The sequence below is a fragment of the Bactrocera tryoni genome, chromosome 3 (genome assembly GCF_016617805.1).
Source record: "Bactrocera tryoni isolate S06 chromosome 3, CSIRO_BtryS06_freeze2, whole genome shotgun sequence".
Classification (NCBI taxonomy): Eukaryota; Metazoa; Arthropoda; class Insecta; order Diptera; family Tephritidae; genus Bactrocera; species Bactrocera tryoni.
This window is the reverse complement of record NC_052501.1, coordinates 73,074,576-73,085,265: the sequence shown is the minus strand read 5'-3', so window position 1 is coordinate 73,085,265 and position 10,690 is coordinate 73,074,576. Positions and strand designations below refer to the sequence as shown.

The following is a 10,690-nucleotide window of genomic DNA, read 5'->3' as shown; positions in this document are numbered from 1 at the left end:
ATACAAGTATATTTGTCCAAGTGTTTGGTTGAGGTTTGGACGGAGGTTTTTTTGAAAGAGGCATTATGAAAATATTTTAAAATGGCCAAAAAGTTGTCGGATAAAATTGACCATCTTGGACCTAAATCGTATCTTTCTAACGGTACTTAAGGGGGTATTCTGGTCTAGAAGCATGAATTTCAGGTAATTTTTAAAGTGTCGTAAAAAAAGGCAATTAATATTTTTACTATCCATTTTTTATCAGTTATTTGTTAATTTTAGAAGAGTACAGAAAAAAATTAAAAACTAAAAAAAGTAAAAAATTTCAAAAATTATGAGCTGACGGAGTGGGGGGTCTCTAAAAACTTCCACGTGACCATACCCATGATTTCAACCCTCCTAGTTATCTGAAACCAAAAAAAAAAGATTATTAATCTAGAATAATGTCGCAATGGCCGGAACTACGGAAAAGTGAGAAAACATTTTTTTCACAAAATGGCGACTGCCTGAAAAAACAGTTTTTTTGGATCACTTTTTCGGACTATTTCGAATTTTTAAAAAATAACAAAAATAAAAATTTGGGGATGGAGCTAGTTCCAACCATAGACATGCCTATAAAGAAGACTTTATAAAAATGTCAAGTAAATCGGTCCAGTAGAACCTGAGAAATCGTGGGTATCGTTCCGAAAAAGTCAGTTTTGAGAAAAACGCGTTAAAGTTTAGGAGACAATTCTAGTGAACACGGACGCCACGTCACAAAATCGGCTGTATCTCCGAAAATAAGTCGAATTTTGAAAAATCCTTCGAAGGTCATATTTTTGAAAGTCTAAACTTTCAAGATGTGCAAAAAAAATTGGTTTTTTCAAAATCCTAGACAAGAATACCCCCTTAATGAAACCTTCCATTTATTGAAAAAACGTATTTATTTTTACTTGAAGGAATATTTTAATCATAATTTTAATAACATATGTATACGTACGAGTACTATACGTAAATCGGTGCAAATTTTGTCGAATAGATATAGAGCAAGTGTGGAATATACTTATCATAACGGTACTAAAGACAAAAGTTACAAGTAGAACATCAACACAACACACACAACTATTTAAAGGAACAACTGCACTACCAATGCTACTGGGGTAGGTTTGCCTGATACTTGGACGTATGCGTGACCCGTCATACAGGGTTGCTATGAACAAAAAAAAAACATGCTAAACATACTTACGCTGACCAGCTGAGGCCGACCAACACGTGCGAAGCGTTTAATCAATATTGCTAAACAATAACAAAGCATTGAACTGCCAGCGGTGGTAAGACTCGCGGCTACGCTGTTTGGGGGTTGACAAGGCGAGTCACCAAAACAAACTCAAGCGAGTAACTAGCCAACTCAAAGTTTGGCCAAAACAAAGCGCAGGACACCTGCCATAGCCGCAAACAGATATGTTTTAGTAGTCAAACGTGAACGATGTGTGTCCGCGTCAAAGGATGACACTTAAAAAATAAAAAAATTCTAAATTTCAGTTATCAGATTTTTCTGTTAAAAAAAAAAACAATTTTTTTCTTTAAATCGGACGCGCTTAAATAATTAATAATTGAAAAAAACGTTTAATTTCTGCATGTGCTTGGACTGTGTAGTATGGATTTATGCCTGCGAGGGTCGCAGGTGAGTGTGAAGACGTCTAAAATTTGTAACTGAAATTGAACACTTTCTCCTTCTACGCGCAGATTAATCTAGTTGAACGTCAGAAACCGCGTCCCAAATATAGCTCCCAAACGAATTTGTATCAACCGCCAAGCGGCAACCATCCTAACAACTACAACACACGCGCCCGTCCACGTTCGGCACAGTTCTTTACGAAACGCAGCCGCTCCTCGCCATTTCTCAATCGTCCACAATCGGCGGAGCTCAGTCAGTTCGGTGCTGGTGCCGGTGTTGGTGCTGTTGGTACTACTAGTTTTGGTGTTGGACGCAGTTCGGGTGGCAATTGTGGTCAGTATCAAGGACGTGGTGGCGAGTACGTGCCCGACAAATTGAGCAAAACCGTAAGTTATCTGCCAGGTTGCGTAATCTGTAGTACAACGTATATAAATGTGTAATGGTTGTACATTTCAGAAGCGCTATCAATCTATTTCTTCTTCGAGTTTGTTGAGACTGTTGCTCGACGAGCCCATAAAGCGCTCCTGGCTGTGCCGCGGCAGTGTCTCCTCACCAGAGACCCAATCTGAACAGAGTAGTGCCAGGAAGCAGACACCGTCATATACCGATTACAATAAGAGAACGCGCACAGACACTAGTAGTGCTGAGAGTGAGAAGTACCGAAAAGCGCAAACGAGCGGTGTAGACAATCATAGATTTACAATGAGGTAGGATTTGTGGAAAATACATACCTCAGTTCATGCTAGTCTATACTAAAGATTTCTTATTTCTTTATAACTTCATCCTTTCGCAGCGCCTCAACCTCGCGCCTGTCGAGCGGCAATTCGGTTTCGAGTTATACGCGTGAAAAGTCTGCCGGCTCCACAGCTTCTACCACTTCACTACGTGCCACTGACTATTGGCATACAAATAATTCAACAATGCTGCAGAAGCAAGCCAAACCCGATCTTCCGGGACGTGTGTCCTTCTCTAAGCCCAATGCGGGCTTGCAATACGAAGCAGACTTGAGCCTTAGCGACTGCGAAAATGAAAAGCAAAAACCACATGAATTTACAGCAAAGAATTCTCCAAACAATGCTTCCATTTCGGAACCAGGTCCTGTCACACTGCCTGCTACAGTCAGCTTCAACAGTAAACGTGAATTCGCTGCGCCAACCTCATCGTGTGGCGAGCTCTCCACCTCTGCCGGTGCTAAGAAATCCGTACATTTCGGCGCAACTGCTGGTGGCGGTGGTATACTCGCCGAAACCTATGAATATCCAAAGTGTCCATCGGAGAATTGTTCGTGTAGCACGCGCAGTTCGTCGACGGCAAGCAGCACCCAAGACGTTGGTGCGGAGGGCAAGTGTACTTGTGACTCGCCGACTTGTAAATTGAGCGCTGAGCGTCTGCTGCGACGTTCCAGTCTAACAGATTTGGACGATAAAATGGATTTTACTGTGAAGGGTGATGGTCTGAAGAAGAACGCTGCCACAGAAGAACTACAGGTAATACGTGATTACAAAAGTGTCGTTGGCGATCAACTGGAGAACTCGGTGGTTAAGCTGATACTCGAGGAGGATAATACTAAGTTTGGTGCCTATGACAACTTGCATAATACGTTCGAAATGCCCACATACTTGGATAAGTATGCATCACCAACCAAATCGAATGTTTACTCAGACAAACCGAATAACTTGTCTGAAACGAAACCATCAACAAATTTAAAAAATGGCGCTAAAAAGCATCTAGTTGGCAGCACCGCCAATGAGCTCAACAAAATGGACAATAATTTGGAAAATAATTTCAAGTCGCAGGCTGCTTATGCTCCGACTAGCGATACAGTCATCAATAATTACTTGAAAGTTGCGGCTACCACACCACTGATGATCAAGAAGAAGGAAAATAATCGGCCGAACTCCGGTGAAAAGCTAGGTCAAAACAAAGAAAACAAATCGGTAACCGCAGCGCCGAAGAGTCAACCAACGTATAGCAAATGCAATGGCAACACTAAACTGAAGAAAGCGACGAGTTTTGGCAGCCTACGTGAAGACTCCAATTTGACTGAGTTTAATATAGACAAAGTCGACAGCTGGATGTCTGTGCATGGTGAGAGCATGAATCAGCAGAAAACACTTTCGAAACATAAGTCTTTAGACGCCGACTTCGAGAAGCTTACAGGTGGTGAATTGGGCGAAGACGGACATGGGGAAGATATTTTAAATGAACGTGATGGCGACAGCGCATCGCAAGTGTCTACCAAGTCGGATGGTGAGTCCACGTATGATGAGATCGTCTCGGTGATTAAAGAAATTGATGAAGACAAAAAGAAAGGTTAACATTTTGGTAAACTATTTAAAGAGCAGTACTGTAACTTAGCACTTTCTTCTAGATAACTATGCGGAGCGGGCAGCTAATGAGTTGGAGCTCAAGCTCAATACAACACCAGACGCGGTGACCTTGCCTGCATCAGGTGAGCAGAAGACAGCTGAGACAAGCAAGTCACCGGACAAATACAAGTGAGTTCGTTGAATATTCTTTTGGCTAAGCCGCTTTGTAGCAAAAGTAACGCGGACTAACAATATGCATTGATGAGAGATTTAGTGGGAGAGATTTAAACAAGTTTTCATGTTTTTAGAGACATTCTCAGCTACTTAGATACCGTTGAAGATAGTTGTGATCGCACATTGCTTGAGACACGTCGTTCCATACCGGAATCTAATCGCTCCGAAATTGAATTTGTCGTTGAACCCGATATAGCCGAAGATGTGCCGAAGTAAGTATTGGGAATTAAATGTTTGACTTCATTTATTCTCAAACTCCCTATACCACACCAGACTAGCCGATCTACTCATGCTGCCCAATCATCAGCTCGCACGTCGCGTCATCGCTTTAAGTTTGCGTGCCAACGAACTCGCCAATGCCGTTTATCTCTCCAAAGAACATGTGATGAAAGTGCGTACGGAGAAGCAGAAGTCTATACGCACTGAGAAAGCGACTGCTGCGAATCGCTTGCGTGAGCAGAAGAAACATTACGAGACAATTGTAAAGCGACATCAGGGTTTTATTGAGCAGGTGTGTTGCGAGAGCGGAAAATAGGATTTGGAAAAGTTTTAAAAATATTTATTTTCTTCGTACTCAGTTACTCAAGGACAAGGGTTCACTTTGCGAGAAAGTCGCTGCGCTCACACGCCGCTTAGAGAGTCAAAATCAAGCTTGGGAGCACAAATTAGAAACAGAGGTAGCGCGCGTCAAGGAAACAACTTTGGCTGGCGAGAAGATCAGACGTGAGCGTTGGGTGCGTGAGAACACGAAGAAGATCAAGGTATTGCGTATTAATGTGAGAAAATATTGGAGCTTTAGCTGATATACTTTCTTTACAGGAGCTCACTGTGAAGGGCTTAGAAGCGGAAATAAATAAGATGACTTGCAATCATCAACGTGAAGTAAACGAACTTAAGCAGGCACATCAGCAACAGCTATTGGACTCACTCGAAGAGGCACGTCTCAAACACGAACAGATTGAGAACTCTATACGTGAGTCCTGTGCACAAGATCGTGAGTCGATTATTGAGAAGGAACGCCTGGCAATACGCGAAAGGTGAACTACTTGAGGCTGCCTATATTTTACGCTTGCTAATTACTATTACTTGCTACAGATTCGAGCGTCAGTTAGAGGAGGAGCGCAAATGTTTCGACGAGCAGCGCCAAAAACTCGTTGAAGACTTCAACGCTGAGCGTACACGCCTACAGAATGAGCTGAAGATGAAAGACGCCGATTTCCAAGTGCGTAGACAGGAGCTACAACGTGAGAAAGATATCGAGTTAGAACAAACGGTCGCCGAGTTGCAAGAGAAGATGTTCAAACAAGACGAGAAATATCAGGTTGGTTTGTCTGACATTTGAATGGTAAAGTAATAGAGTCTTATTAAGTTAATTTACATTTTGTTAGAATCGCATTAACACTATTGAGAAACAGTACGAAGCCGATTTTGAGCTTTGGAAGCGTGACTATGAGAACGAATGCAAGGTGTCACAAGTTGAGAAGGAGAATGCGATCCGCCAACACTATCGTGCCGAACGTGACCGGCAAATCGATGCTATTGTTAGCCGCATGGACACCGAAGCTTTGAAACATGCCGAGGAGCATGAGGCCAAATTAAAGTGAGTGTAAGAGTAAGCGCGTTGAAAAATATTTATACTGGTCCGTTTTATTGTAGTCGTTTGAAGGAGAAGTATGAAAAGGACCTGCAGTTAGTTGAGAATGCAGAGCGTTCACTGCGTGAGAAATACACAGATACGCGTAGTTCCTTGGCGGAAGCTGACGCCAAAGTACGAAACTCCGAGGCGGAGATAAAGCAGTTGAAAATGGAGTTGGAACATAGCAAGAAGGTGAGTAAGCAAGTTGGCAATGTGGATGGGAAGTTAAGGCCCTATAAGGTATTTTAGTTAGATTATTTGATCTGCAACTGATTTCGATCGCTTTTGGGATGACAACTCGTCAGTATTTTTGATAATCAACTCACTTCCTATTCTCTATCGAAAACTGCAAGAGTATGTTGCCCAGGCTTAAGCCCTCAACTGATATCCATAAGATTTTTCCTAGTAATTTTGAAAAGATAACAGTTCTATCTATGAAGCATTCTTTCAGGAGCTTCCACTGGAACTGGTTTCTTCTGGGTCTCCATCTACGAAAGTAGTTATCTGAATCCTCACAAGGTTAAAGATGTTTCGACTGCATATCTCATTGCCCATATTGAGAGTTCATTCTTCATGAGCCAAAAGTAAGGAGTTACTAGAGGAAACTATTAAAATTTGAGAAGAATAAAATATTGCTTCAAAGGCTGTATTTGGGATCACTATAGAAATTATTCGTCGAAAGTTTCAGGAGATGAGTTGTTTGAGCGAGATTGGGTTCTATATTTGAAAGTTAACTTAATGGAGTAGGCAAAAATTAGATTAGTATGACAGGGTTAAGTCTAAAGATATTGAAATTTAATAGGTTACAGTATTAAGCAACGGAATATTGCTAGGCTTATTCAATTCTCTCGCAACAATTCAAGCTTTTCATCTGCCACCAAGATGTCATTTCTTGCGAAAAGTGCATAAAAGTGATCTATATTATGAGAATGGTTTAAGAAGTGAAAGGTCAGTGAAATGCTTCGGTCTTATACAACTTATTACTGGTTGATCGAACTAAATGTTTGTCGACAGTGGCGGTGTAATAAACTTAAGGATTTAATAGGAGAGTAAGTTATATCTCTTAAGAAGTGAGAAAAGGCGAAAGTATGAATCTTTGCCTTTGAAAACGTAGCGGAAAAAAAGATTTTCCAAATACTGTGGACGAATACTGAGTTGTGAACCCTTGGCCGAATATAAACTGGAGTCCGTTCCAGTTAGAAATACGAGCTATTGTATTTGTTGAGGAATACTGAGTTGTGAGACCTTACCGGATACAATTTCGGGGCTGTTTCAGTTATGAATACTCTTAACTCTATTTGTTAGTTGATTAAATTCGAGTGTGTTTCCTTTATGAATATCTGTTATTCTATCTGTTGAGGAATACTGAAATGTGAGCCCATACTGGATATAATTTCGGTTTCATACCAGTTATGACAACCCTAAACTCTATTTGTTGGTTTGAGAAAGCTTCCGGATAATTGGAAGTAAGTATAAAGGGTAGACCCATTGCAGAATCTCTTGCTTGATTTTGTTGACTTCCTAAGACTGCTGATGACTGCTAATTGCTCAGATAAAACGCAGTCCACCTTTTGAGACGCGGGCTGGATTTACTTCATTTTCGTTAGATTTTTTTATTTCGTTTCTACTCTTCTATCTTTTATTTATTTGTAAATACAAATAGTATAACCAAAAATTATTTTTTCTTTGATTTTCCAGATGTGCAATGACTTCTTGGCCGAACGTGATCAACTGCGTGATAATTTACGCAATGAAGTGCAAAGCGAGGTGGCGGTGATCAAATCGGAGCGCGATACCGAAATACAAAAGATACACAAGAGGTTTGTGTTGAACTATATCCTTTTTGAATATAAAAATATTTTATTTTTTTCGAAAATAAAAATTAAATACCTTATCTACTATTTTGTAGGGTACAACAAGCGATAGAGAAGAAGGATGCCACCATTGACTTGCTGCAGAAAGAAAATGGCAGTCTGCGTGAGCGTTGTCTCAAGCTGGAGGCGGTCATCAGACAACAACGCAAGGATTATTGTGTGAAGTGATGACACAGTTTGAAAACGGAACTTAATGTTTGTATAGATTTATCTTATAACGGCAGTTTTCTAATGCACAAAGAAGTATTTTAAAGAGAAACGAACAGTTGCTTAGATATGGCGCCAGTTGAAATATTATTAATGAGAGGCGCCAGTTTTTTAATTAATTATTATCATCACTTAATACATTTTTTTTTTATTATTGAGTATTTTAATAATTTTTATAAAAAGATTTGAAACAAAAATATAATTTATTAAGATTTTATAAAATCGAATCGAAAGTTAAAAAATCGAATTAAAATAAAAACTGTATTTTTTTATTCAAAAATACTTACATTTATATTTATATTTAAAGTTAAGTATGATATAATGTTAGTATTTGAAAAAAAAATAAATAAATTTAATTAGAAACCGAGTAAATTGTTTCTGCACGCCCTTACAAGCGTCTGTCATCTTAGTTGCGCCTAAATGTAGGCTAAGGCCACAATTTACTTTACAGTTATGGCTGACACCATTACGCAACGTTTATAATTTTTAGTTAATGAAAGATAAGGGAATGGATACATAGTTTATTCACAGTGTTGTGCAAAACATATGCTTAAGATTAAAGTTCAGTTATTTCCTTTTTCTCTCAACATAACAAATTTGATAATACTGATAATATTGAAAGGAAAGACTCCATCCTTAAGGAGTACCTGCGTACGAGCTCAATGTAATGGTATACAGCTGGCTCGGAAGCGGCAGTTGAAATTGTGGCTGGTCCAGTGGGACCACGTATCAAAATCTCAGTGCTCATGAGCAGGTTTCCAAGCATTTTTCAAGCTGAAGTTTATGTTAATAGGAGATGAGCAGATATTACTCTAGAGAATAACTGCTACGGGGAACGATTTGTCATACTCAATGATAGTCAAGCGGCACTTCAGGCAACTTCGTCCGTTGAAATCAAGCCAAAAAGGGTACTGAAGTGCAAAAGAGGGCTTGACAGAGTTGAAGCTGAAAACAATATTCCATAAGCATGGAGCCCTGGGCATACAGGCATCAAAAGAATTGAGTTAACCGCTCACCAGGCAAAAGCAGCTGCGCCAAACAGTCCAGAATCAGGACCGAAACCATGGGCTCCCATACTGAAAACAATATCCTACTAACATGCATGGATCGCTGGACATAGAGTCATCAATGGAAGTGAGTTAACCGATCTCCTGGCGAAAGAAGCAAACAGTCCAGGATCAGGACCGCAACCGTTTTTCACTATGGGTTCCCACACTTTAAGAGAGGAACTACAGAAAGAGGAAAGCGTTGGTAGAAAACGCCACTGGCAGCAAGTGTGGGAGCTTCGACAGGCGAGGCTGTTTCTGGGAGAGTTCAAATCACAATGTTTCAAGTACTAATCGGTCTTTCGAGAAACAAGCTAAGGCAGCTTGTGGGATTTTATACAGATCACTGTAGCCTGAGGTGTGGTCTGCACAGATTAAGCTATTGCTCCAAGGATCTGAGTCGCTTCTTGTTGTACGTTGTTTGATGTAAGAAACGTTCATGTCGATCTAAGCTATATGCTATAATTATTCGGAGATGGCAATCTTGTCTTGAGGAAACATTTTCTACTTTAGAGAACTAATTCGAAATAAAGGTAAGAACATCCACACGAGTAGTAAAGTAATGATAAAAAAATCTGCTTTAAAATGTTAAAATATAAACCAAAACAACAAGGTGGACTGAATCGATCTCTTCCATCGCGAGTGGAGAATATTGGAATAAAGACTAAGCAGTTCTCGACACATTTGAAGAGTCTTTTCAACTTTTTACACTTCCACTTTTAAATTTGGTCCCAGGTAACAAACTTCAACCGATCAAGGAACCTCCAAATCTCGCAGAATCTTCGGATGTTCGGAGTTTTTCTGGGAGACACCCAAACCTGATAATTTTAAGGCATCCTAAGGGGTTACAAGGTTTTTTTTAGACTCTTAACTATGTTTCTTTCGAAAATTCTAAGCCCAATGTTTGCAAATCACAGTTAATTTGAGTTGAGCAATATTTTCTTTTGTTTTTCAACTTTAAGTGCGCAATAAAACTACTTGAATACTCAGGGAACTTCTGAAAAACAAAAAGAAGACACATAAACCACACATCCCTTGGGATAGGGGTGTGTAGTTGGCCTTTAAGTTTTTACACAGCACGTTACTAGGTTAAACTTTGTTGTTGGAAAACAGAGGGTTGAAAATTAAATTACGCGCCAATGACTTTCCCTTATGACTTTCCTTTATGTATTTAGTATTGCCATATTTAATGAAAGTGTTTACAAGAATGCTTTATTTTGCTCGCTTGGCTTGAACACTAATACATACATACATACATACAAATGTAACCATATGTACAAGTACAAGTAAGTAAGGGTTATTATATCCGCTGCGAAACTATGAATTAACTATTGGCGCCGCACTTACTAGCACGATATTGAAATTGATGTAAATCCATTTCATTATTGTCCTGCAAACACACAAATCTACTATAGATCCACATACATACAGAGCTCATAAAGTAAAGTATAAGGTCCCTGTAGGAAATACATACATATGTATGTACATACATACATGTGTAAATTGATGGCAATACCGCACTGTTAGCAAAAGTAAAATTTTTAAAGATTATTAATTTCTCTAGCTAAAGGCTAGTATACATATGTATGTACATATGTATGTTAATACATTGACTGCAACGAAATTGTGTTACACAACAAAATTTCGTCACATCCTCAATAGATGCTAATGTATTTGTATATTCATACATATGTACATTTTTGAGGTTTTGTTTGAAATCTGTTATTGGGGTGAAAAAATAATTTTAG

The 10,690-nt window shown here is 39.3% G+C and overlaps 1 protein-coding gene across 1 annotated transcript; it reads left to right on the top strand.

The window, feature by feature from the left end:
* The first annotated feature begins 1,415 nt into the window (after positions 1-1,415).
* On the top strand, positions 1,416-8,043 carry LOC120772273 (centrosomal protein of 131 kDa). The gene is made up of 14 exons (XM_040100777.1): positions 1,416-1,642; positions 1,705-2,022; positions 2,093-2,343; positions 2,430-3,949; positions 4,008-4,134; positions 4,254-4,391; positions 4,453-4,690; positions 4,758-4,940; positions 4,999-5,216; positions 5,275-5,500; positions 5,568-5,779; positions 5,836-6,007; positions 7,514-7,635; positions 7,725-8,043. The coding sequence occupies exons 1-14, from the start codon at positions 1,616-1,618 to the stop codon at positions 7,855-7,857; spliced, it is 3,885 nt and encodes a 1,294-aa protein (XP_039956711.1). The 5' UTR covers positions 1,416-1,615; the 3' UTR covers positions 7,858-8,043.
* The last annotated feature ends 2,647 nt before the right edge of the window (positions 8,044-10,690 follow it).

Coding starts and splice junctions, on each gene's coding strand:
- LOC120772273 (XM_040100777.1), top strand. CDS start 1,616: ATGGATTTATGCCTGCGAGGGTCGCAG. Junction 3,950..4,007: donor TGATGAAGACAAAAAGAAAG/GTTAACATTTTG, acceptor ACTTTCTTCTAG/ATAACTATGCGGAGCGGGCA. Junction 6,008..7,513: donor AGTTGGAACATAGCAAGAAG/GTGAGTAAGCAA, acceptor TTGATTTTCCAG/ATGTGCAATGACTTCTTGGC.